At 40.3% G+C, this 27,551-nt stretch overlaps 1 protein-coding gene and 1 long non-coding RNA gene across 2 annotated transcripts in view; one reads left to right on the forward strand and one right to left on the reverse strand.

The window, feature by feature from the left end:
• Nucleotides 1-27,551, forward strand: part of LOC135967703 (uncharacterized) — a 75,363-nt gene that overhangs the window by 42,713 nt on the left and 5,099 nt on the right. The window lies entirely within an intron of this gene.
• KRT39 (keratin 39) lies at nucleotides 7,780-22,695 on the reverse strand. Its single transcript, XM_005584151.5, has 7 exons — nucleotides 22,135-22,695; nucleotides 20,500-20,582; nucleotides 19,681-19,837; nucleotides 18,455-18,616; nucleotides 18,215-18,340; nucleotides 15,990-16,210; nucleotides 7,780-14,584 (listed from the first exon to the last, which is right to left on the reverse strand). The coding sequence occupies exons 1-7, from the start codon at nucleotides 22,600-22,602 to the stop codon at nucleotides 14,326-14,328; spliced, it is 1,476 nt and encodes a 491-aa protein (XP_005584208.3). The 5' UTR covers nucleotides 22,603-22,695; the 3' UTR covers nucleotides 7,780-14,325.

Raw genomic sequence — 27,551 nt, forward strand, 5'->3', positions numbered from 1 at the left:
GTGTGCAGCCTTTTATCCCTCACCCCCTCCCACTCCTACCTTTAAGGATCCTTCAGCCAACAGTTTAGTTTTATTTTGTTTGGTCTTTCAGTATTCTGTCAAATGACACAACCTATTATGTGAGGGTCTGCTCTGTGGTGCTTAGGAGCGGTTACTGATCTTTACCCATTTATACCTGGAATTCAGAGTTACCAGTACTCGGGAGACACAGCAATTTAGCACCATCATCAGTAAAGAAAACCTGGTTGTCAAGATCTTTTCACATGGCTGTGATGAAGTTATCATCATCTGAGTGACATACTTATTATTCAGTACCTTGGTATAAGCCTGAAAAGAATGGGTTGGCCTAGCCCATCATACTGGGAGTTGACTCTCATTTACCATTATCTCCTTCAGAGAAGGAGGGTACCTCCTCCCTCCTTCCAGCTTCCTTTTCCAGTTGACACCAAACCTTTCTGAGGAGGCAAGTGATGTGTCAGCTAGAAAACTTCTTTGAAAGGACTGCCAGAACACTCTGACTTAAGCCTGGTTTTAGAAAGATCCTGAAGTCCTTTTATACCGCCTCTGTGCAAAAGGCCTGTTGCAGTGATTTCATTCACTTAGCATAACAGCAGGAAAAACAGATCCCCACTAATGGGTGGGAAGTGCTGCTGCAAAACTGAAATGATTTCACTCTTCTTTTTCTCCTTATTATCATCTTAATCTAATGGACTTGATAGGTAATCAAATAAATCCTTTACACAAAGACCGTTGTCATTAATGATCCTGGAATTAAACTGCGTGTTAGCTTTAGTCCTCACTGGGCGTTACTTTCTTTTGCCTTAGGAGGAGATGTTTTGAGTTAACTGTGGTGTTGGTTGCTGAAACATCATCTCATGCAATTTGCTGAAGTACCATTTGCCCTTATAAGTTTTACCTTTAGCCCAGTGGGTTCATGTTGTGGTAGGGCAAGTGTATGCAAGACTGTCAGAAGGTCCTTGCTCCCAGCATTCTTCCCCACTTGACAGTTGTTGCCACCTGAAACTCAACCATGTATTTGTTTGGTTCACCCAAATATTGCTTCTCCTTCCCTCCCTCCCTTCCTCCCTCCCTCCCTCCCTCCCTCCCTCTCTCTCTCTCTCTCTCTCTTTCTTTCTTTCTTTTTATTATTATTATTATTATTATTATTATTATTATTATTATACTTTAAGTTCTAGGGTACATGTGCATAACGTACAGGTTTGTTACATATGTATACTTGTGCCATGTTGCTGTGCTGTACCCATCAACTCGTCAGCACCCATCAACTCGTCATTTACATCAGGTATAACTCCCAATGCAATCCCTCCCCCCTCCCCCCTCCCCATGATAGGCCCCGGTGTGTGATGTTCCCCTTCCCGAGTCCAAGTGATCTCATTGTTCAGTTCCCACCTATGAGTGAGAACATGCGGTGTTTGGTTTTCTGTTCTTGTGTTAGTTTGCTAAGAATGATGGTTTCCAGCTGCATCCATGTCCCTACAAAGGACACAAACTCATCCTTTTTTTATGGCTGCATAGTATTCCATGGTGTATATGTGCCACATTTTCTTAATCCAGTCTGTCACTGATGGACATTTGGGTTGATTCCAAGTCTTTGCTATTGTGAATAGTGCTGCAATAAACATACGTGTGCATGTGTCTTTATAGCAGCATGATTTATAATCCTTTGGGTATATACCCAATAATGGGATGGCTGGGTCATATGGTACATCTAGTTCTAGATCCTTGAGGAATTGCCATACTGTTTTCCATAATGGTTGAACTAGTTTACAATCCCACCAACAGTGTAAAAGTGTTCCTATTTCTCCACATCCTCTCCAGCACCTGTTGTTTCCTGACTTTTTAATGATCGCCATTCTAACTGGTGTGAGATGGTATCTCATTGTGGTTTTGATTTGCATTTCTCTGATGGCAAGTGATGATGAGCATTTTTTCATGTGTCTGTTGGCTGTATGAATGTCTTCTTTTGAGAAATGTCTGTTCATATCCTTTGCCCACTTTTTGATGGGGCTGTTTTTCTTTCTTTCTCTCTCCCTCCTTCCTTCCTTCCTTCCTTCCTTCCTTCCTTCCTTCCTTCCTTCCTTCCTTCCTTCCTTCCTTCCTTCCTTCCTTCCTTCCTTCCTTCCTTCCTTCCTTCTCTCTCTCTCTTTTTCTTTCTTTCTTTCCAGAGTCTTGATCTGTTGCCCAGGCTGGAGTGCACTGGCATGGTCTCAGCTCACTGTAGTCTCCGCCCCCAGGTTCAAGCCTCTCAAGTAGCTGGGATTACAGGCACCTGCCACCATGCCCTGCTATTTTGTGTATTTTTAGTCAAGATGGGGTTTCACCATGTTGGCCAGGCTGCTCTGGAACTCCTGACCTCGAATGATCTGCCTGGCTCAGCCTCTTAAAGTATTGGGATTACAGGCACGAGCCACCGCATCGGGCCAATAATTGCTTCTTATTCAGAAACAAACCTTAATACATTGTTCACATAAAAAACACATTGTTTGCCTTTTCATTCATTGAACAAGTATTTATTGAATGCCTACACTGCGTGGAGCAGAGAGGGAGAGGAGGAGAGCAGGGTGAGAGGATGCTGGTGACGCACAGGACACAGGGTTGTTCTGGGCTTTCTCAGCTCTGCTGAGTATTTTGATCTTCAACACAAGAGATGTGGAAAATGAAGACTTTAAGCAGGGGAGTACTGCACTGTGATCTTCGAAAAGATCACCCTAGCTGTCTTATGGAGAATGAATGAGGGTGAGAGTGAAGGGGTGGGGATGGCTAGGAAGGGACTGCCTCTGTCCAGAAGAGAAACGATGGGGAGGTTTGCTTATTAATTTTGATTGATTTAGTAAGATATTCAGGGATATTAGAGTAAGAGCACAGCATTAACTACTTTTCTGCCATGAGAAAGAAGACATAATAAAAGTCAACTTATTATTGACTTTTATGGCACCTGTGGTGTGTATATGCTGCATTTGTTATTCGAGAGGATTGTGTAATAGACACGGTGTCTATTATGGTACCTTAAACTGTACGTGTTTGATATGTATCCTATTCAGTGTGCTTTTAGACAGGAAGTAATCATATGTTTTGCCAAAATATTTTTTGTTCAAGGCTCTCAACTTGCTTTGTGGACAAGTAACTACCATGATGGACTTTTTCTTGTGGATGTAAGAACTAAGGCAGTGACAGGAGGAAGACTTGCCTAAGGTTGTGCAGTGAGTTAATGGCAAAGATGCCCTAGAGCCCAGTCCCTACATAGCCACTGGTTCGTATTTCACCCATGTGCTTACAGAGACTTTACCCTCATGTACAGTATCTTCCCACATTTACTTCTAGGTTTCTCCCTTCTATCTGCGTGAACGCTGTTCTCATTACCTATTTTACTGCTTGTAGATTGCTAATCACGACTTGATTTTTAGTTTGCGACACAGGGTTTTCTTTCCCCTTCCCTCCTTTCTTTTGGTTTGGAATGTTTGCTTTTCAAAGCTCTATTATTCTAACTAAATCTTTTTTTTTTTTTGTTATGTTTTGAAGATCTTCTTGATGGTGACCTTTTCTGCATCTTTGGTGCAGTTTGGACTAGTGGGAAGGATTTTGGGCTGGGGGCTAAAGTCCATGCTCTGCTGTTAACCCACCCACCTAGCAACATTAACCCACTGGTCTCAAGGTTCTTACCATGAAAATGATTTTCCTTGTAGTTTACAGGGTTGTTGTGGGGGGCAAGTGAGTTAATGCACATACATAAACTGTGTAATCTATATGTAGTATATATACATTAGCTACGTAATAGGTATGAGCTTTACATACATGAGCCACATAATTGGTATGTAACAAATATACTTGAACTATGTAATTTGCAAGCAATGTACACCGGATACATGTAATCTGTATGTAATATACATACAGAAGCTATGTAATAGGTCTGTAGTGTACACATACAAACTGTGTAATCTGTAGAGTGCTGTGCACAGATGACAGCAGGGGAGGAGAGTGATTAAAAAACACCCCTATTTCACCCTGCAGTCAGGATCCCACAAGTCTGGACAGAGGGGAGACCAATGAAGTTGTCAGGAAGTCACAAGGGCTAGATGAAAAAGTCTAGCCTAAAAGCTATAGTTCTGTCTCCAGATGAACTTAAGGAGAAACAGGAACTTCAGGAGTTTACATTTTATAAACTTAGTCCATGTAAAGGTCAGTCTAGATTTATGCTGATGAATACTCTGGTTGCCAGCTTTAATTTAAGTTCACATCCCAATTCTGCCATTGCTACCCAATTCTTCAGTCTTTAATTTCCACAGCTGCGAACTGAGATTAATACTCAGCCCTGATTGATGGTGTTACTGTGGAAATGAAAGCAGATAATCCATGCATTATACATTAAAAAGTGGTACTATTATGAAAATGTGTCTGTGTGTGTGTTTGTGTGTGTGTGTTAGAATACTCTATTTTAGCTAGGTGAAATAACCCTATCTCTATGTTCTGGTTTTGGATACGTTTGCTGAGAAGTCATATATATTTTTATAGAGTGTTCTAAACTTACAGAATTTATTTTAATATGCTTTGTGGCTTTTAAAATCTCACTTTTCTATATAAATTATATCCTAAACATAGTCCCTAATTTTTTGTTTTGCTATATTTTATTCTTACTGTTATCATGTTATCTGTTTAAAGTTATTTATATTTTAGGGTGGGCACTCTTTCCACCCTAGCAGTAAACTATGAGTAACAATGTAACACATGGAATGTTCGCATGATGTTATAATAACTGGGGTTTAAGGTAGAGTAGAGCAGTGAACTCATAGTTCTTCCCTAGAAAGGCTTGAGTTTCCAAATACAGGTAAAAGCCATTTCCAAATGCCTGCGGTTAGGTCCCACTCTGGTCTTTTCCTTCTATCTCCGTCAATTAGGGGATAAATTATTGCAAGGTATATATTGGTTAAAAAAAAAAGGGGGGAAGAGACAGTTTTTCATGATGGTTAAAAGTGCAGGATTTGGAGTCCCATGGTCCTGGGTGTGAATCCTGGCTCTGGCACTATCTGTGTGACTCTGGCTATGAACTTCTCATGCCTCACTTTCTTCATCTGTAAAATGGGTAGTTGTATAGCAAATGCACTTAGAGAACACTTAACACTTCGGTACATTGGAAGCACTCAGTAAATGTTAATTGTTATTATTGTTGCTATAAAAAGATGACCCCACAAGGTTAAGGAATATGTTTACATCTTCAAATTATTAGTTAAGATATAGCCTTCAACATACACTCTCCTTATGTCAGAGTGTTCCCTGAGGGTTGAAGTACAACAGGAAGCTTGATTGGTTGGTAAATTTAAACACTTGTGACTTTATTGCTTACTCCAGTTTTGGTTTTGGGGTTTTAGAGAGATAATACATGGACTGTCTCTTTTCCCATCCCTCTCTCTGTTTCCTTCGGTGTAGGAGGCAGAATAATGGTCTCCTAAAGATGCCCAGGTTTTAATACCCAGAGCCTGTGAATAGCCGATGTTACTTGGCAAAAAGGTAATTAAGGTCACAAATAGAATTAAGGTTGCTAATCAACTGGCCTTAAAATTGGGAGAGTATCCTGAATTATTCAAGTGGACCCAAGATAATCATAATGTCTTTAAAAGTGTAAGAGAAGCTGGGCATGGTGGCTCACGTCTGTAATCCCAGCACTTTAGGAGGTCGAGGCAGGTGGATCATGAGGTCAAGGGTTCGAGACCAGCCTGACCAAAATGATGAAACCCCATCTCTACTAAACAAACAAACAAACAAACCCACAAAAATTAGCTGGGCATGGTGGCACATGCCTGCATGCCTGTAATCCCAGCTACTCCGGAGGCTAAGGCAGGAGAATGGCATGAACCCGGGAAGTGGAGGTTGCAGTGAGCCAAGATCACACCACTACACTCCAGCCTGTGCGACAGAGGGAGACTCCATCTCAAAAAAAAAAAAAGTGGAAGAGGGAAGTAGAAGATTCAGTCAGTGTTGGCAAAGGAGATGTGATGAAGGCAGCTAAGGGTGACGAGGTCGCTGATGGTGAAGATGGAAGTGGTGGACAAGCCCAGGAATGTGGGCAGCCTCTGAAAGCTGGAAAAGTTTGGCAAGAAAACAAATTCCCCCAGCCGCAGGACCTCCAACACTTGGATTTTAGTACATTGAGTCCCAAGTCAGACTTCTGAAATAGAGAACAGTAAGATAGTAAATTTGTGTTATGTTGTTATTTTGAGCCATGAAATGCATGTTACTTTGTTACAGTGGCAGTAGAACATCGTAGTGCATGTGTGTTTGTGGGGGAAACATCCAATAGGAACTCTGGTGATAGATTTTTGCTGAAGATTTGCCAGGTCTATCCTGCAGACCCTGGCAGAGTGTTGAATGAAAGGAGTACTGAGACACAGGCATGCAGTGTAAGAGCAGCTAGGGGTCTGCCGGTACTTAGGGCCAAAGAAGAGAGCAGCTGTGAATAGCTGAAGCTGCTCGCTTTTATTCACTACAGACATAATGCTGAAAGCCTGGAGCAAACACAATCTGCAGGTAAGTAACATTATTTTTCCCCTTTTCAGGGAACAGTCACATGCATGGATTATCAAAGGTCAGTTTCTGGACAACCTAAGTAAACAAGCCTGTTTATGATAAATTCCCCTGTACTTCCTTTTACCTACTCCTTGCCCTCTGCCTCAGGATCAGAGAACAGCTTCCTTCAACTTATTCTCTCTTGAAGCTAGGCAGAGCCTTCTGAACTTTCAGAAGGTTTGCATCCTTTCCCTATAGTTTCTCCCACCACTCTGACCAATCTCCCGCAAAGATTAAATCAAGGTGAATAGAATATCTTTTCCATGTCATTTATAAAACATATTTTCCATACACATACTTGGTCTAGATCTTTAATTATTAGCATAACAGCATAGACAGTTATAGTTACTATATTTCATAAACCCTAAAAAGGCAAATTATAGGTGGATTTTTAAATTTGCAAATTAATATATATGATATACCTCAGAAAATTATAGAATTTAAATCACATTTAATTAAACATTTTACAAATAATTTTTATGGAGAAGTACAAAATTACATAAAAGAAAGGCTGTTCCTGAAGATCCAGGGCACGTGGGAACTATTATTAGGGCAAATGTGAATATGTGTCTTTTATTTACAATCAAAGGGTGATATCAGGTGGGAAATAGGCTTTGATGAAAGAAATAGCTCATCTTTCATCCCTAATTATTATTTACTACATAGTCTTCGTGTCGTTACTACAAAGAGACGGTGCTGTAACTGGGACGCTGGACACAGTCCCTGCAATCTTAGTCCCACTGTACATTCTATTCTATCTAAGTGAGTTCCAAATGACTTCTTGGTTCTTCTTTTCTGCAGCCACAAAAGCATACCCATTTTTCTCCTTCCTCTTTCTTATTTTGTCTATTTCTCCCAGTGCCTCTCCTGAATACACCAATATAGCATCTTCTGTTTCTCTCCCAACACATTTGATTTCATTTCTGATTACTATCCCCCCAATTACAATTTGTAGCCTTTATTAAAAGGAACCCTGTGGGGTGGCGGGGGAGGGCACGGTGGCTCACACCTGTAATCCCAGCACTTTGGGAGGCCAAGGCTGGTGGATCACCTGAGGTCAGGAGTTTGAGACCAGCCTGACCAACATGGAGAAACCCTGTCTCTACTAAAAAAAAATACAAAAATTGTCCGAGCTTGGTGGTGTATGCCTGTAATCCCACTTACTTGGGAAGCTGAGGCAGGAGAATTGCTTGAACCCGGGAGGTGGAGGTTGTGGTCAGCCGACATCATGCCATTGCACTGTAGCCTGGGCAACACGAGCAAAACTCCATCTCAAAAAAAAAAAAAAAAAAAAAAAGGAATCCTAGGGGTGGACTTTGGGTAGTTCATCCTACCAGCCTTGTGTCCTGTTACTCCTGGGATCTGGGATGGGTCAAAACCAGGAAATCCTCTGCAGCTTTGGCAGCGCACAATTGCTGATGAAGCCACAAATTGTTGGAAACATGAATATCTGGCATTCATTGTTTTGAGCCTATGCTTGCCATGAATATGAACTGAGTTAGAAATGAGACCTACACTTTCCCGGTGCTTCTCCATTCAAGACCTCTTGGCTTTATATCTAGTAGAGCAGAGCTCTACTATGCCAATCTTCTAGCAATAAACTTCACACAGACCCAGCAACCTAATTGTTGTGGTTAGAATGAGAAGAGATGAAGATGCTGTTGAGTTAGGTCATCTGGTCTCCAAAGCAGAACTTCACAAGCTGATACTTTTTTGTGAAGTCACAGTGGTCTATGTCTGTTCTTAGGCTGGTGGGTTATTAGTGCACCAGAACTGAAGGGATTCTCACAAGCTGACTCACAGTAACCTGACTTTTAAGTGCCAGATGAAAGAGACAGAATGCAAACTTATTAATTTAACATTGAGAGATGATCCATTTTGCAACCACAGAGTTCCCAACTGCGAATCAATGCACCTTCTTTGTTGTATCTAAGAATTAGAGAAACCAAACTGTAATATGAAGGCTTTTGTCAAAAATGGAACTAGAAGAGGGATGTGGGGTCTTGAGGAATGAGGTTGAAGAACTGCCTCAAGTCCACACATGCTCATGTGATGATGTTCATGAGTTCAACGTTGCTCCTTCCTGGATTGGGCTGGACACTGTTGAGTTGTGTTTTTAGGGCTCACTTTCTCTTTTTAAAACATTTTCTTCACCACTTGAACCACCAGGGATACGGCTCACCTTCTTTAGACCTCCAAGACCAGCATTATTTCTTTAATTCTTTATAGCTTTGATTAGGCTACATGTATGACATTGTCAAACTTGAGTAATCATTTAATTGATTGGGCATTAGGAAATAAAGAGGATATGGTTTTTTCAGATTTTGACTTTTAACATTTACTAGCTGTGACACTGAGCAAATTACTTAACTTCTGTAAGCCTTGGTTCCCTTGTTTAATGTGGTAATAACCATAGTATGATAGGGCCATTGTGAGAATCGAGTGAGATAATTCATGTAAAGCGTATAGCACAGTGTCTAGAGGCATAATATTTAATCAGTTTTTAATTGAATAAAAGAAGCATTGCTCTTTCTACCTTTTGGCCCTAGGAGACACTGTGGCTTCTGTGCATCTGTGATTACTTTTATTATGTGTTGGTGGTGGAGAAGACTTCCAGCTGTTTTCTCCGTTGACACCAAAACCTGACTCTAGGAAACATCAGGGCCACAAGGGACAAGGGTAACAGATACTGTACTAGGAGAAGGGCCATCAGTCCTCTCTGAATTGCCCTGTCATTTCAGTTGTCCACAAACGTGATCCTGTTACAGGGATGACTTCAAACTCTTCTCCCTCCTCCTCCTGGGCTATCTTCTTCCTACTGGCCGCAAAGCTTGTGAAGGTTGATAACATGATGGAGAGGTCCTTTACGGTTGAGCTTCCTAACATTCTGGAAAACAGAAGAGTTGGACCTGTATGTGGATTTTACTTTGGGTCAGGTGTGATTCAGCTTTCTTTTAAAAAGAAAGGTTCTATCCTTAATCTAGCACTTTCTTTAGTTATCAGAATGGCCTTGCATGACTATGCCACTGTCATTTGGCTCAAGTGAAATAATTCATTAGCTCTCGTGTGATTAGTTTGCCAACTGAAGTAAGCTCACGAAGCAGTATAAGGCAATCCTACTAACAAGGTTACTGGGTGCCAGGCATGCTCCAGGAGCTTTGCATGCATTAATTAATGATGTCATCTCTGCCCTATGAAGTAGATGCTATTAATAGCCCCATTTTAAAGATGAGGAAATAGAGAGGTTAAGTAACTTGCCCAAGATCTCATGGTACATGGCAGGGCTGGGAATCAAAGACCCAGCTGGTCTAGATTCAAGTATGTGTTCTTAATCAGTACATGATTCTGCTTTTTAAACAAAGGTGGCCAAAGTTCTCTTCTAGTTTTTTCTAATCTCTTTAAAGGGGTGCTTGTTCTGAGTTTTCATCCTAGTCTCTTTTCCCCACTGAACTTACAGAGTGCTCTTACATGGGTAGTAATTTTATTTACCTTCCATTGTGAGACTTGTCCCTGCAACCAGAGTCTCTGCTGGGAATGGGGAGGGGGGTGTTTCTTAGAAAGTGGCAGTGAAGGAAGAGAACACAGTTATTTTTTTCCAGTCAATGAACAATGAGCTGACAGACATTTATCCTGCACAGAAGTGCAGAGAGACCTTTTTACCCTTACATACAGTTGATGGGTAGTTCCTTATGACCAACTACCCAGGTTTAGAGATATTCAGCCCAAAGTGTGGTCTCTCTCCAGGTCTTCTGGGTCAGCAGAGTTAGGCAGTTTCTTTAAGGGCCACAGATACCAAACGTGTGGATACAACCCTTTCCGGGAACTCTCGAGCATTAGCTGGCTCAGTGACCCTCCATAACAAGCTGTAATATCGGAAACTTTTTTTTTGTTATTGTTTTTGGAGAAGGAAAAAGAGAAGGGAGTCCCAAACCTGCTGTCCTCCTAAAAAGAGTAAGAGAACTTACTGTCTGAGATGTTTTATCCAGGTACAACTAGTATGTCCGCCTTGACTGTTGTATTGTTCCAGAGAGAGAGAAAGGAAGGGAGTTGGGGGAGGAGAGAGAGAGAGAGAGAGAGAGAGAGAGAGAGAGAGAGAGAGAGAGAGAGGATCAAGAAAACATATTCAGAAATTTTGCTATTGGGATGCCTTCTTAAGATGTTTAGAAACATTGATATACATATTTTCCCCATGTGCATGTAAGTGGTAGCCTATGGCTTAAAAGCGTCACCTAGGAAAGCTCTCCAAATATGATGCTCAACCTGAAAGGATAATTACAGCAAACCTTTCTTTGCTGCCAGACAGGGTTGCTCCCATTTGAACTGGGTGCGTGGGTTGTTCCCATGAAGCTTATGAATCATGCATGAACACACTGACCAGATACTTCTAGCCAGCCCAATACCCAGAGGATTCATTTCCTATAAAAGACATTTGATCACAGTGTTGAAACAATGTATTCAAGGTTTGCTTGCCCTGAGACTAACCCAAGGCTGTGTCACGGATGCTGATTGCCTCAGCCTAGAAATTCTTCCTAACCTAACATGAACCTATTCTCTTCTCTTTGGGGACACTTTCCTTTTCTCTTGAATTTTAATCTTTCCCCCCTTCTCTCATTTAAAGTGGATGTTTGCTTTTAAAATGGGTTTTCATTATAGGAACTTTAATTTCAAATCAAAATGGACAGAAATAGGATAAACTTACTCAGGCGAGGGGTCCGTTTCTGTCTGGAGTAAGATACTTTTCTTCATTGTTTGAAAAAATGGAAATGATGGGAATTAATAACAACATAGAGTCATTATCTTCTAAAGAACATGAAGATCTCACTGATACCATCTAATTGCCTTTAAAAGACACTGGCAAGGTGGGGTGGGGGCAGGTTGGAAGACTTTTTTTTTGGTGTCAGTTCTTATTTACAGAGGTAGAAAACTAGACATGGTAAGTAATGTCAGAGCTTGTAAGAGAAACTAAGGACATAAGCTTTGAAGAGTCCATGGTGAGTGCCCAGAGTCTAAGCACAGAGAAGCCAAATGGTACTTCTGTATTTTGGAAGAGTTTAAACTAGCTATGACATGAAGTGGAGTCAACAAGAAGAAAGGAAAAAAATCCAGAAAAAATATATCTAAAATATCTCCCTTTTTAAGGAATAGAACTATAGACCCCCAGAGGGAGAAGCAGAGAGAGAGGATTTGACCTCAGGCTCTGGAGACCATGCTGTGTATCCTGATTCATGGTTGTCTTTCGAATTGTGCTAAAATTACAGTTTCCCTCCCCATGAGCCCCTTTTCTGCTCCAGCTGCTGACTTATGCTGAACTGTCATAAAACCTTAAATTTCCTCCTGTGGCTGTGTAGGATACTTATTTAGCCTCCCAGTAAAAATCCAGACTTCTTATTTCCTTTAAAAGGTTTGACCACACGCGTACAACCAGCAAGTGGTTTTACATTCTTTTATCTGAAGAAGATACTTAAAAAAAAAAAAAAGCTGCAAGCCTTCGAGTGGCTAACTCCCCTCTTTACTGTGCAACTTATAATCATGTATTTTTTTAAACCGTGAATGGCATGGGGGGATATTTTGCACTCCATAAGAGAAAGGCATCCTACTTCTAGGATAAACTGAAAATGGCACTGCTGCACCAGCTCAAGGTTAGCTTGAGTCCAGTGAGATTCCTCAACCCTAATTTTGTAGCTCGGAGCAGATTTTAGTGTGGATGATAAATATCAAGGTCCACCTGGGCCCAGCACTGAACCAGAAAGAAAGGAAGAAGGTGTTGATGGAAATGACATGTGTCTAGTTTTCAATGTAGGGAATAGGAATGCCCTTCTGCAAAGCACCTTACAGTTTACAAGACCCTTTTACCATCGTTATTCCATTTTATCCTTATAGCCCTGTGGTAGGCAGGGCTTATATTGTTATACCCTATTTACTCGAGGTCATACATGCACAGGCTGGATTGAGACTCCGTCCCAAGGTTTCTGAATCCCAGTTCCATGCTCTTTCCACATCTTCATCCTGCAGCCTGAGATAATACGCAGTTAACTGCTGACCGGAGTTACTCTGCCCACTCAGATGAGAGAGAACTTATTGATTAAAAAGAGGTCATTCTGGGAGTTCTGCATTCCACTTGCCTAGTGTAAGTTGCTACTTGTCTGGAGGAAGTAAATCATTGAACTGTAAGTTACACAATGCATGTGTCTTTGATGTGGGCATCAGGCATTGACTCACTGATATGTGATACATACCCTAAGAATTGAAAAATGCTTTATTGAGAAGAATTGTGGGCCTGATCACAGGAAATCGTGTTTTTTTTTCCTCCCAAAAGTTAAACACTATTAAAACTCCAGAATCATGACTGGATAACTAAATTCATGAAGAAAGAATTTTAAAATGAGCTAATTACAAAAATAGGTCTAGGGCTGTAGCTAAAAGCAAAACTTACATAAAAATCACATTGGGTGGTGCTTTTCAGCATTCAAAGAAGTGTCACATAAACAATTTCATTTGATCTTCACAACAACCCTGTGAGGTAGGCATGATCCTCATTTAAGAAACACAGAAATTAAATTTGATGAAGTCTAAATGTTTTCCCCAAGGTCACAGCTGGGAAATGCAGGTGTAGAACTTCGGGCCTTTTGACTTTCCATCTGTGTTTGATTTTGAATTATTTCTTAAAACCTCTGGCAATGTCCATGATTATTGTCGGGAATGACTTACATATTCTGTGACTATCCTGCCAGAAGCTGTGATGATGGCTGGTATGTAACTGATGCCTTCTCACATTGGGACTGCCTTGCGCTTACAAGCAGCAACTATTCACTATTGCTTTTCTGCAAAATGTGTGGATATTATGTCCATTTACTCTGATGGATAGATTGAAGCAGGAATCTAAGCTATGTTTTTCTTTGTCACTCTTCACAGGGAGGGGAAGAAGGGTTATTTCTTGAGAGTTCCAGCTAAATGTTCCTTGTCAGACAATCAGAACAAACTCCCATTCCCTAAAGAATAGAAAGAGAAATAGCAAATGTTTAATGAAAAGACCCATGCTATTTCTTCAAAGTGTTCTAGATTCACTCCCCGCAACTTATCTGACTCTCAAATAAAATATTTGGAAAGCCTAATAGGTCACAAAGTTTCGGAGACCATGGACATTTAAAAACTATCTTTGGAAAGGTCAAGTATGTTAGTGTAGATAAATCATAATTAAGACAGCAGGGTTTAATAGGATCCATACTCGTGACTATCTACACAAGGGAATTAAATATTAAAGATCTTTTCCCCTATTTATACTGTTCCCATGTATGTTTCTTTCTGTATCCAAAGAAATTTAGAAGGGAAGGTTGTAACTTTTCACCTTCAGGTGCCAGTGGCCAAAAACAACTCTAAACTTGTCTGACTGGCTCTAAGGAGGAATGTCAGTAAACAAGGCCTGAGTAAACAAGAGAGAGGCCTGCCCATCAATCACCTGTGAAGTCAAGCAATGTAGGCCATCTTTCTGGGTGCTTACAAATCAGTTCCCAGCCCTCAGATAAATGCAAAATGTCCTTCCAAAGAAATGTAATTTATTATCATGTTAGCAGTGGTGAGCTAGGGAAGGAGCAGAATGCAAGATATTCTACTTAGCAATGGGGACCCGCTATAGTAGTAAGAAACTAAGTACCTTAAGGGACTGGGGAGTTTTCTTAAACCTCTCTGGCAGGAGCATGTATTGGCCTCTCTTTCATAAATGTGGGTCATTTTCATCACCTTGGGATGTTAGACTTTGGCAGGTCTGATGATGAAACAAGGCTGCACATGCTCGTAAGAAGAAATGACCTTCCCATCCTTAATCTCCTTGGTGATGGTGCAAATTTTAACCAGTATCCGGGACAGGGGTCCATAGGCACTGCAGTGCTCCTTTAAGCCACAGGGGGCTGAGGATGTGCAAGCTGGGGCCGTGCATTCCATGGCTCCGGACTTATAAGATGTCCAGGGGGAAGGCTCACATTTGGTGGTACACGGGTAACAGGGACGCCTAAAGAAAAAACAGAATTTTAGCTGTGATTGAGGGAAGGCGATGATGGTCATGGAGAAAAATGGTCGTGGCTAATTTTTTTTAACACTTGTTGCTCAAGACAAGCACATACTTCCAAATGCTTATTCATTCATTTTGTACTGTAGTTGGTGGAAGAAAAAGAATCGGATCAAATCCATTGGAAATCAGCATCCTGGGTTTAGAAGTATTCGATTATGTAAGTTTCTGTTAGTCAATACCATCGCATTGTAGAAAGAATACCGCACTAGCAGTCAAAGACTGGGGCAGACAACAGCTCTGTCCTTTACCAGCTGGTGACCTCAGCTAAGTCATTTAACTCTCTCAAGCTTTAGTTGTTCATCTGCAGAATGGATATAATGGAAACTAAACCTACAGGATCAACAGTGATAAGGAACAAGTTGAGGGGATTATTATCTGAGGAATGGAAGTTAACCAGATATTTTTCTCATTGCGGAGTTAGTCATACTAATAGTGGTGGCCTAACTCCAGCTATGAAAGAGTCCTCACTGTGTCATCAGGAAGCTTCAAAATGCCTTCTAGCCGTCTATACATAGTTTTTAGAGAATTGGAGTAAAAAGCAGTTCATAGTAAACACTCTTTTGATAAACATAATCTTTCTTTGATGATTCAAGGTATTTTGGTATATGATCACGGCTCCTAAAGGTGACGGCATTGATGACCATTGTGCTCATATAATGTGGTCATGCCAATTAAAAGAATGCTGTGAAGAGTTCACTGATTATTTTGGGGAAGTAGGTCTCCTTTACAATTGTACCTAAGTCTCTCAGGTGTTAGTTTGGACTGAGTTACTTCAAAGAACTCATCCTCCAGGTATGTTTACTTATGGGTTGGTTAGCTTTTTATTGTTTACAAAAATTATAACTTTTATTTTTTAAAAAAGATGCTAAAACATACATGTGTACGTGCCTCTGTTGGCCTCAAGGACTGGTGGCTAGATAGGGTTAGGGGTTTCAGCCTGAGCAGAATGTTCCTCCAAAGGAGTCTGGGTTGTTTTGTACAAGCTCATGAAAATCAAATGTTCATCTCAGTGGGGAAACATCTGGAATGGTCACCGGGAATATTCATCTAAGGGGAAATCATTTTTTCTCTAGTAATTTTTAAAACTCGAAGAAGGTAAGCAACCTATAAGAAATTAACCTGGCGCATGGGCTCCTCAGAACAGCCAACGCCTCAAATTTGGATGAGGTTACAATTGCAAGTCTTCCTCATGGCACAGCTTGAGAGGGTGTGTGGATGCCTCTGTCCAAGCTCCCCATCACTGGCAAGAAGGTCAAACAAAGCACTTGTCCCCTATTGCCAGTGGCAGTACATATATGGTTCATTTGCACTTCTTTGTCATAGAAGTTGTTGTTATTTTACGTACTTGCCATCCAAGCTCTCCAGAAGGCTGCGGTATGTGGTAATCTCACACTCCAGCCGGGACTTGACGTCCAGCAGGATCTCGTATTCTTGGTTCTGTCTTTCCAGGGCACACCGAATCTCTGCCAGCTGAGCCTCCAGGTTATCGATCAGACTCTGGATCTGGGTCAGCAGGGCTGTGTAGCGAGCCTCCGTCTCCGTCAGGATGCACTCTTGGGAATCTCTCTAGCATGGAGAAGGATAGTAGGGTTTATAATGATGACTCCTTTAAGCCCAGGTCACCTGTGACCTGTATCATTTAAAAAAAATGGTTTCTTTTTTTATTTTTTTGAGATGGAGTCTCGCTCTGTTGCCCAGGTTGGAGTGCGGTGGCACGATCTCAGCTCACTGCAAGCTCTGCCTCCCGGGTTCATGCCATTCTCCTGCCTCAGCCTCCCAAGTACCTGGGACCACAGGTGCCCACCACCATGCCTGGCTAATTTTTTTGTATTTTTGATAGAGATGGGGTTTCACCGTGTTAGCCAGGATGGTCTCGATATCCTGACCCCGTGATCTGCCCACTTCGGCCTCCCGAAGTGCTGGGATTGCAGGCGTGAGCCACTGTGCCCGGCAAAAAAAAAAATGGTTTCTTTGTGACACTACTGATAGATCTCCAAGCACTTTATTTATTGTTTCCTAAGCAAATAAATCCAAAACCCAAATGATCAACTATGCTAAAATCTGCTTTCCTTTATCTCCTCCCTCTTTCTCTCTTTCTCTTTTTTTTTGCCTCTTTTTAAGTATTTATTTCACTTTCTTGACCACCTGATAATCTTGCACCACACTTTCCTACTTAGGAGAGAAAAAGAAATAACTTATTGCACACCCAGGCATTAAAAATGCATCACTGGCTGGGCATGGTGGCTCACGCCTGTAATCCCAGCACTTTGGGAGGCCGAGGTGGGTGGATCACAAGGTCCAGAGTTCAAGACCAGCCTGGTCAAGATAGTGAAACCCCATCTCTACTAAAAATACAAAAAAAATTAGCTAGGTGTGGTCGTGGGCACCTGTAATCCCAGCTACTTGGGAGGCTGAGGCAGAGAATTGCTTGAACCCAGGAAGTAGAGGTTGCAATGACCTGAGATCAAGCCACTGCTCTCCAGTCTGGGCAACAGAGTGAGACTCCATTTCAAAAACAAAACAAAACAAAACAAAAAACAAAACCCATTACCATGGCACTTCATTCAGTGAGTGTTTGTATCATCGAAAAGGAAGCAAGAAATGTTTAACCATATACAATTTATCCACCAGAACAATTCCTTTATATGTAAAATATGAATGTTGAAACTGATGAGTCAATTTCATTCCTGTTCTATCATTCTGTAAGTCTATGGATAATGATGGGATTTTAGGTTTTAATAGCTATTATTTGTGTGATTACCCCAATTTTTATAGATGAGAAACCTGAGGTTCAAGTGGTTCAATATGTTGTCCAAGGTCACATGACTAACCGGTGACAAAACCAGTGTGGGGCAAGGTCTTCCTAAAATGCTTCACATCAGAGCATGTAAGCAATTCTCTGCTTCAGAGAGGCATTGTCATGAGACAGAATGGTACTGGCTTTGGAATCTAAACTCTGGCTCAGACTCTTATTTCTTTTGCGACTTTGGACAAGTTTCTCAACGTCTCAGGATCTCAGTGTCTCTATTTATAAAATAGGTGGGCTGAAACTTACCTTGGATTTGCTTGGGAAAATCACCTTAGCTCTTGGAGCCTCGTCCGTAACATGCGTTAATAATTATGCCACCCCCCTTTTAGGATTACTTTATAAATTTCACGTGATAGCTTGTAAAAATGCTTTGCATATAATAACATGCTCTCCCAGTGTTTCCCAAAGTGTACTTCATGAATCATTAATACCATGAGATGCTCTAAAAAAAGTGGGCAGGGGGGGCAGGGGATCCACAGTCAAATAAGTTTTGGAATGCTGAATACCATATATCCCCTTCTTGGAGATTCATGGTGTATATTAACTTATTAATGGCTCACAGGAAGGCACCCTGTTTAACCTTGGTTTAGTCCAGCATTTCCCAGACTTATTTGGCCACAAAGTCCTTTTTCAGCCATAGACCCTTTAACAAAAGAGGAACTGTTGTTCTGAGAGACACAGTTTGGGAAATACTGCAACACACAGGTGTCAGGGACTGTTGCCATCTGTGCTGAGCACGGCTTGGTCAGCTTGCTCGGTACCATTCGATGCTGGGCCTGCAGTTCAACCTCCAGAGTGTTCACAGTGCGTCTCAGTTCTATGATCTCCTTTTGGCAGCATTGCTGCTGTTGAGAGCTGGTCACCACTTGTTGATTCAGCTCCTCTATCTGAAACACACAGCCAGAGACTGAGAATATTATGGGAGGAAAACATGACTTTGATTAAAGGGCCCTAGAAATGCAGCATCAGCTTATTCTTTTTGACTTTTCTATTTCCCCCACCTGTGTGTTGAACCATTGTTCCACATCTTTGCGGTTTGTCTCCATGATGGACTCATATTGACATCTCATTTCTTGTAGAACCTGGTTTAGGTCAACAGAAGGGGCAGCAGTCACTTCAATGTGAAGTCTCTCCCCAAGCTGACACTGTAAAGAATTGATTTCCTGTGAAAAGAAGAAGAATGTGAAGTCACTTGGTGAACAGATGACCCCCTTGTGTTCTTGTTTCACTCTAATTGCTACGATTTAGCTTAATTATGTCTAAAATATAGCCCACAACAAAGGAATACATGATTTACAGGTGTTATTGATGCTATAAAATGATTTACGACTATTTCAAGTAGGACTGCGTGTTTAAATATGTGCAAAATTAAAAAAAAATGAGTAGCAAGACCAGAGTTCCAAAAACTTTAGATCATTTCCAGGGCTGGATAATGGGTGAAACAGGATAAAGGTGGAATTGATCATGAGAGATTATAGTCTTTATGGTACAAATATGGGATTGTGCCAATATTGACTTGCAGCAATATTGACTTGTACCAATGGGAGGTGGCAGAAGTCTGTGTAGGGATGCCTACAAACACGGGAAGACTGTAAGGACAGAAAAATTGGGATCCTTCTTGTGGAAAAGCTGGAGGGGATGATGGAGGCCTTTCTTCCCCTTATGGCTCCAGATATTGTGTTGGAGCCAGCGGATTTGAAATACTACATTGAACCAGTGCTAGTAGCAGTAGGTATTTTCAAGGCTAAACCAGAGTAGTATGTAGCAGTGATATGGTTTGGCTCTGTGTCCCCACCCAAATCTCATCTCGAATTGTAATTCCCATAATTCCTACCTGTCAAGGGAAGGACCTAGTGGGAGGTGATTGGATCATGGGGGTGGTGTCCCCCATGCTGTTCTCAGGATAGTGAATGAGTTCTCACAAGATCTGATGGTTTTACAAAGGGCTCTTCCCCCTTTGGTCTCTCTCTCTCCTGCTGCCAAGTGAGATGTGTCTGCTTCCCCTTAAGTCATGATTGTAAGTTTCCTGAGGCCTCCCCAGCTATGTGGAACTGTGACTCAATTACACCTCTTTCCTTTATAAATTACCTACTCTCAGGTATTTCTTTATAGCAGTGTGAGAACGAACTAATACAAGCGGGGACACCCTTTATCAGGTGCAACTCAAAGGAACTGATGCTACTTTTAGGGGCTTAGCTTGTGATTACTCTCCTGGTCTTTCTCTCACCTCTTTATGGTTGTTCTTGAGGCAAAGGAGCTCCTCTTTCAGAGACTGGACTTGTGCCTCCAGGTCGGCCTTGCCCAGGGTCAGCACATTCAGGATCTGCTTGAGGCCATTGGCATCTGCCTCTACCAGCTGGCGGAGAGACACCTCAGCTTCATACCTTAAAAAACCAGATGGGAAAACAGAGACATCTGAAAGGAGATGATGCAAACCAAGCCAAGCAGAACTCCCATCTGCATTTTTCTCTGGGCACCTCACTTAGTGTATTTCTATTAAAAGTTTTATTCTCTTTAGAGGTGAAACCATTTGATATAGATCATAACTTAATTATTATTCCCAAATTAGTTTGCTAGGGGGATCTACATTGCTGTCCTTTGAGATATGGGAATGTATTGTCCTTCCTCTGCCCCTAGTGGCAATGCAGTGTAAGTGAAGAAAGCACTGGATTAGGGCTCAGAAAACGTGGGTCCAAGTTTTGGCTCTGACTTGTGCTAGTTATGCTTACCTTTGGGTGAGTAACTTAGCCTCACTAAGCCACAGATTTCTCACCTTAAAGAGGGTAACAATATATTAGCCCTACCTATTTTACTGAACTGTTGTGTAGGTAATCAGATGGGTTCACAAGTTCAAAACTATAGGTACTGTATACATGTGAGCAGTTATTAATCTTAGTCATTCATTGTATTTGAAAGTCTTTTCTGGGCTTGTGCCAACATGGTCTGGGGCAAGAGGGTTAGTAGACATGGGGACAATTTTGTTGAGGGCACCTCGGTCAGACTCAAGGTGAGCTCTGTCATCGATGATGGTGTTGTGTGGGCTTACTTGGCTCTCAAGTCATCTGCAGTCAGTTTGGTGTTGTCAATTTGCGAGACCAGTCTGGAATTCTCAGCCTTGGTACACAAGATCTAGAATTAAGAGATTGTACACACAAATGAAGCAAACACCAAGATTTCCTTCTTTAAGAACCAAGGGGCTTGTGTGTGTGTCAAGTAACAGGAAAAGGCTAAATAGACTAAAAGTAATCTTCATAGCTATGCTCATGAAGCTTGGAAAACTTCAGAAAGTCAGATTTCCTGTTATTTTCCTAAAAGATCAGCAAAAAGTACTTACCTAGAAACTTTTAAGTATTTTTGTTGTTGTTGTTGTTGTTAAAATATAAAATCCAGGCCGAGCACAGTGGCTCACCCCTGTAATATCAGCACTTGGGAGGCTGAGGCGGGCAGATCATGAGGTCAAGAGATCGAGACCATCCTGGTCAACATGGTGAAACTCTATCTCTACTAAAAAATACAAAAATTATCTGGGTGTGGTGGTGCGTGCCTGTAGACCCAGCTACTTGAGAGGCTGAGGAGGGAGAATCACTTGAACCTGGGAGCTGGAGGTTGCAGTGAGCAGAGATTGCACCATTGCACTCTAGCCTGGTGACAGAGTGAGACTCCATCTCAATAAATAAATGAATAAATAAATAAATAAAAATAAAAAAATCCATTTATATGAATGGATTTATATGAATACCATGATCCACTAGAATGTCAACTCCATGAGGGCAGGGACTTTTTAAAGGTCACCAATATTTTCCCAGAATCTAGAATAATGTTTGGCTCAATATTGTTACTGCTCAGTAAACATCTGTTGAATGAATAAAACTGAATAAATCCAGATGTGTAGTAGCAGAATATATCTGTGCATAACAAACTTAGGTTTGGTGTAGAAACAAACCAATCAATGTGGAGATGATAACATAAACATAAAAGGAGAAAAAGGTGGTGATGGTTGCAAAATGGATAAAAACTAAACTGTTCAGAAACTCATTAAAACAAAATTTATTTTCTCTGATCTCTGTTTCCCTATTTTTATTTAAAAAATGGCAACAACTTGCTGTTAACATCTTTTGGTCCTGAGTTGTCTAGTTATAATGGTAGAGTGTATTTCTGGAGAAAGGAAACATCATGAGACTCTTCTTTTTGTTTTTGATATTTAAAGACAGAGTCTCACTTTTGCCTGGGTTGGAGTGCAGTGGCAGCATCTCAGCTCATAGCAGCCTCGACCTCTTGGGCTCAAGTGATCCTCCCACCTCAGCCTCCCAAGTAGCTGGGACCACAGGCATGTGCCACCATGCCCATCTAATGTGTGTGTGTGTGTGTGTGTGTGTGTGTGTTTGTAGAAATGGACTTTCATCATGTTGCCAGGCTGGTCTAGAACTCCTGGGCTCAAGTGATCTGTCTACCTCAACCTCTCAAAGTGTTAGGATTACAGGTGTGCATCACTGCGCCTGGTCAGAAATACTAGCAGACTCTGAATGCTGCCTCAAGATGACAATTTCGCTCAAGAGATTTTTCTATTCTTCAAAAAATGTTTCAGCATCAACTGAACAAAAAATATTAAAGCTTAGCAAATAACTGTTGCTTGGAAACCATCAATTCGCAACACGATTAAACAGGTTCCTAGGAATCTTACCTTCTGCTGGAGTTCCTCAATGGTAGTGTAATAAGACAGGTAATCAGGACATAGAACAGGGAGCTCTTTGTTATTCTCTTCCTGGATTTTAGATTCCAGTTCAGCATTCTCTCGTTCTAGCATTCGCACCTTTTCCAGGTAGTTAGCAAGACGCTCGTTCAAGATTTGCATGGTCTCCTTCTCATTACTGTTGATGCCTTCACCATACCAGCTGCAGTCATCCAGAGAGGAATGCAAGATGAAGTTGTTTATTAGGTAGATGGGCTTGCGACAAAAGCAAGGAGTGGGTTGGCAGCCCTGGTCCCGGGTAGTTCTGAGAGTGTGGCCAGCTGGTTGACAGTTCTTGACTTTAAGGCCACCAGAATGGCAGCAGTTGTTAGAAGAGATGGTACTAACATTTGTAATCCTAGAGCAGTTTTGACATGGGGTTGAAGGAGAATTGGTTGTTGTGCAGCCCTTGGTATCCATAGTATGTGTCCGGCTTTAGTTGGTTTCCAAGACTGTGGTCACCAGGATGAAAAGCTCAAGCCACCTCCACGGAGTCTGAATTCCAAGACTCTTGGTGTTTTCCTCTTTGAAGTGCTTATATAGCCTCTCTTCTATGTGGTGTCACACAGGTGGGATGTTTTCCTTTCTCAGGTTTATGTCAAATCCTGTAGGAACATCTTATTAGTCTGCTTTTTACTTGCTTAAGAAGAGTTATTTGTCTCATAAAAATGTGCATTTAGGCTGTTACTAAGTTATTACCCATCATAAATACTACTTGTCTATTGGACCCAGAGCTTCAAATTATGTCTTCAAAAGGAACTGTCCTAACAGCATCCATTATTAAGCAGGTGTGAGTATATTAAGTTCATTACGTTCTTCTTGACCTCTCCACTTGGCACTGAGCTTAACCAGGAATGAGTTCGTCCTTCTGTTCCTTTCTTCTCTAGGAAAGGGAAACTATTAATGTCTAATAATTATTGGTAAACTTAGAAATCAGAAGTCAATATTTTAGTTTGTTCTACCCAGATGATTTCCCCATTTTCAGTGTCAGGACAATGTGAGTATGAATTAAAATGTCAGTGTTTTAAAAGACTTGTTTTAAAGATAATTGCTAGATTTATGCTTTAGCTTTCCATAAAATGTAATAACATAAAATAAAATATAAATAAAATATGAAATAAAATAAAAGCCATGGGGAAAAGGTAGGGTTTGATTGCTAATAAGAAATTTCTTGGAAAAGAAACTGGCTATCTTTTGGTTTTCCGAAGTCCACGTTTTGTAACATTTTTAGTGCTAATGTTTGCTTGTGGCATTACATTAGATAAAAATTTATCACAGTGTTGGTTTATACTGGATATTTAAATAGGATCCATTGAAAGGGGCGTGTTTTCTTTCTGAGGAATACTCACTCAGCATTTTCTTAAGAAAGTTACTTGTTCCTAGTCCTTTATGGAGGCTCTAGGGGAACATCATTTTCTTGCCTTTTCCAGCTTCTAGAGGCTGTCCACATCCTCAGCTAGTGGCCCCTTTTCATTTATTTTTTTTTCTTGAATTATGAGATTTTTTGTACTTTAAGTTCTTGGATACATGTGCAGAACGTGCAGGTTTGCAACATAGGTATACACGTGCTATGGTGGTTTGCTGTACCCATCAACCTGTCGTCTACATTAGGTATTTCTCCTAATGCTATCCCTCCCTTAGCCCCTCACTCCCTCACAGGCCCTGGTGTGATGTTCCCTTCCCTGTGTCCATGAGTGCTCATTGTTCAACTCCCACTTATGGGTGAGAATATGCAGTGTTTGGTTTTCTGTTCCTGTGTGAGTTTGCTGAGAATGATGGTTTCCAGCTTCATCCATGTCCCTGCAAAGGACATGAACTAATCCTTTTTTATGGCTACATAGTATTCCACAGTATGTATGTGCCACATTTTCTTTATCCAGTCTATCATTGATGGGCATTTGGGTTGGGTCCAAGTCTTTGCTATTGCAAGTAGTGCTACAATAAACATACATGTGCATGTGTCCTTTTAGTAGAATGATTTTTATAATCCTTTGGGTATGTACCAAGTAATAGGATTGCTGGGTATTTATGGTTCTAGATCCTTGAGGAATCACCACACTGTCTTCCACAATGGCTGAACTAATTTACACTCCCACCAACTGTGTAAAAGTGTTCCTATTTCTCTACATCCTCTCTAGCATCTGTTGTTTCCTGACTTTTTAATGATCACCATTCTAACTGGTGTGAGATGGTATCTCATTGTGGTTTGATTTGCATTTCTCTGATGGCAAGTGATGATGAGCTTTTTTCATATGTTTGTTGGCCACATAAACGTCTTCTTTTGAGAAGTGTCTTTTTATATCCTTAGCCCATTTTTTGATGGGGTTGTTTTTTCTTGTAAATTTGTTTAAGTTCCTTGTAGATTCTGTATATTAGTGCTTTCTCAGATGGATAGATTGCAAAAATTTTCTCCCATTCTGTAGGAGGCTGAGGCAGAAGAATTACTTGAACCCAGTAGTTCAAGTTCAGTGTAGGCAACACAGTGAGATTTCAGTTTTAACAAAGTAAAATAAAATATAAAATAAAAGCCATGGGGAAAAGGTAAACCATTATATGTACTTTGGGGACAATTCTATATTCCCTTTGGTGTGGGGGCAGGGAATGTTGAAACCATACTTCATTCTTTACAGTGAGACAAATTACAAGTAGATCAAAGATTCAGATATGAAAAATAAATAATAAATATGCCCCAAAGGATAATTATTTTATAAATTTGGAGTCAGAAGACTTTTCCAATGATGACTCAAAATTAAGAAGCCATAAAAAACTGTTAGATTTGACTCCATAAAATAACAGTGTTTGAACTTGTGCTTGGATGAAAAATACAACCTGTAAAACCAGAAGACAAGATGACAAACTGGGAAACAATATTACAATTACACTCCAGACAGTGACCAAAAGGAAAATACAAAAGGCACTTAAAATAAGAAAAAATGCTCAATGTCACTCATGAAAAGAAAAATGTAAATTTAAATCATACTGAGATACTTTAGTTTTCCACCTATCAAACTGAAAAAAAATCAAAGTTTGATAACAGATACATTCACTGCCTATAGCACTCTCATTGCTTGTGGCAATGAAATGTAAATTCATGCAAGTTACTATAATGCTACTATAATTAAAACAGTGTGATTTTGGCTTAGGGGTTAGACAGTAGATCAATGAGAAAGAATATAGAGTTTAGAAATAGACTCACATATATGTGATCAATTGATTTCTGACAAAGATCCAAAAGCAAGTCAATGAGAAAAGGAAAGCTTTTTCAATACTGTTTTTCAATACTGTTCAATACTTGTTGCTGAATCGATTGGATACTTGTATAGCAAAAATGAATACTTCTTGATCCCTACCTCACACTATGTATAAACGTTAATTCAGGTTGGATTAAACACTTAAATGTGAAGATTTCAAGTCTAAAGTTTTTAGAAGAAAACTCAGAAGATTATATTCATAACCTTGTGCCATGTGAAAACTTCTTAGCTCATGGAGGACACTATAATAAATAGATTAGACTTAATCAAAATGAAAACTTTTGCTGATCAAATAAATAGCTAAGAAAGTGAAAAGGTAAGCCACAGCCTGGGTGAAAATATTCTCTCTCTCTCTCCATACGCCCACCACCCCCCCCCACCCCACATACATTAGAACACATATATACACAACATCATATCTTTTGTAACAGTGGGAATATATTCTGTGAAATTCACCTTTAGTGATTTTGTTGTTGTGCAAACATCACAGTGGACTTGATGAACTTAGATGGTATAGCCTATAACACACTTATAGTCTATTGCTTGTAGGCTATAAACCTGCACAACATGTTACTGTGCTGAATACAGTAGGCAACTGTAACACAATGGTAAGTATTAGTTATCTGGAAACACATTTAAGCATAGAAAAGGTACAATAAAAATATGACATTATAGTTTTCTGGGACAACTTTTGTACGTGTGTGTTCCATCATTGTTGACTGAAATGTCATTATGTGGTGCATGACTCTATAAATAAATATGAGTATAAAAATAAATAAACACATATTTATACAGTAATGTACTATATCTATGTCTGTCTGTCTATCTATCTATCTATCTATCTATCTATCTATCTATCTATCTAACAAAGGACCTCCCCCCAGGACCCAGCAATTTCATGGTTAGGTGTATGTCCAAGAGAGATGAAAGTATATGTTTTATACTCACAACAATATTTGCACAAGAATGCTTATATCAGTTATATTCTTAATAGCACTAAAATAAAAATAACTCAACTGCTCATAAACAGGAGAATGGATCAACAAACTGTGACATGTTTATGTAATGGAGTAGTATGCAACAACAATAAAGAATAAACTGCTGGTACTCACGACACCATGGAAAAATCTCAAAAACATATTGAGCTGAAGAAGTCAGGCACAAAACAGTACAAACAGTATGACTACATTTACATTAACTTCAAGAATAAGAAAAACTCATCTTTGATATAGTTAGAGATAAGAATAGTGGTTGTCTCTGTGGGAGAGATGTGTCGGCTGGAAAGCAGTAAGAAAGAATTTCTAAGGTTGATGTTCTACATGTTGAAATGCTATTCTGTATCTTGATCTGGGTGTTGATTACACAAGTTCATGTGCTTTCAAACTCCATGAAGCTGCCTACTTTTATTTTTATTTTTAGACACAGGGTCTCACTTTGTTGCCCAGGCTGGAGTTTAGTAGCATGATCATAGCTCACTGCAGCCTTGAATTACTGGGCTCAAGTGGTCTTCCCACCTCAGTTTCCCAAGTAGCTGGGACTACAGGCACATGCCACCATGCCTGGCTAATTAAAAAAAATTTTTTTTAGAGATGGGGCCTCATTGTGTTGCCCAGCCTGGCATAAACTCCTGACCTCAACTGATCCTCCCACCTTGACCTCCCAAAGTGCTGGGATTACAAGCGTGAGCCACTGTGCCCAGCCTGACCTGCACACTTTCAATTGATGCATTTTATTGTCTGAAAATTATATCTCAATAACGTGGAATTAACATGAAAAGTTAATATTTGATACAACTGTGTAGCTGCATGAATATTCACTGCTTTATCTATATACTTAAATTACAAATGGATCAAAGATTCAAATGTGAAAAGTGAAAATCATAAATGTACTAAAAGAAAATGCAGGAGAATACTTTTACAAATTCAGATGAGGAAGTCCTTTGTAACAGTGACTTGAAATTAAGAACCCACAAAAAATTCGATAAATTCGACTCCATAAAATAGCAATGTTTGAAATAGTCCATTAGTCTGAAAATGTATTAAAAAGACTGAAAGTAAATACATCAAGAGGTTAGCAGTGAAATTCTTTGCATTTTGTAGTTATTGATGAATCTTATTT

The sequence above is a fragment of the Macaca fascicularis genome, chromosome 16 (genome assembly GCF_037993035.2).
Source record: "Macaca fascicularis isolate 582-1 chromosome 16, T2T-MFA8v1.1".
Taxonomy (NCBI): domain Eukaryota; kingdom Metazoa; phylum Chordata; class Mammalia; order Primates; family Cercopithecidae; genus Macaca; species Macaca fascicularis.

Excerpts from the sequence above, each read along its gene's own strand:
- KRT39 (XM_005584151.5), bottom strand. The coding sequence starts at position 22,602 with ATGGATACCAAGGGCTGCACAACAACCAATTCTCCTTCAACCCCATGT. Across the intron at positions 19,838-20,499 it reads GCAGATGACTTGAGAGCCAA|GTATGAAGCTGAGGTGTCTC; the intron begins GTAAGCCCACAC and ends TGGTTTTTTAAG. Across the intron at positions 14,585-15,989 it reads CTGGAGAGCTTGGATGGCAA|GCGTCCCTGTTACCCGTGTA; the intron begins GTACGTAAAATA and ends TTTTTTCTTTAG.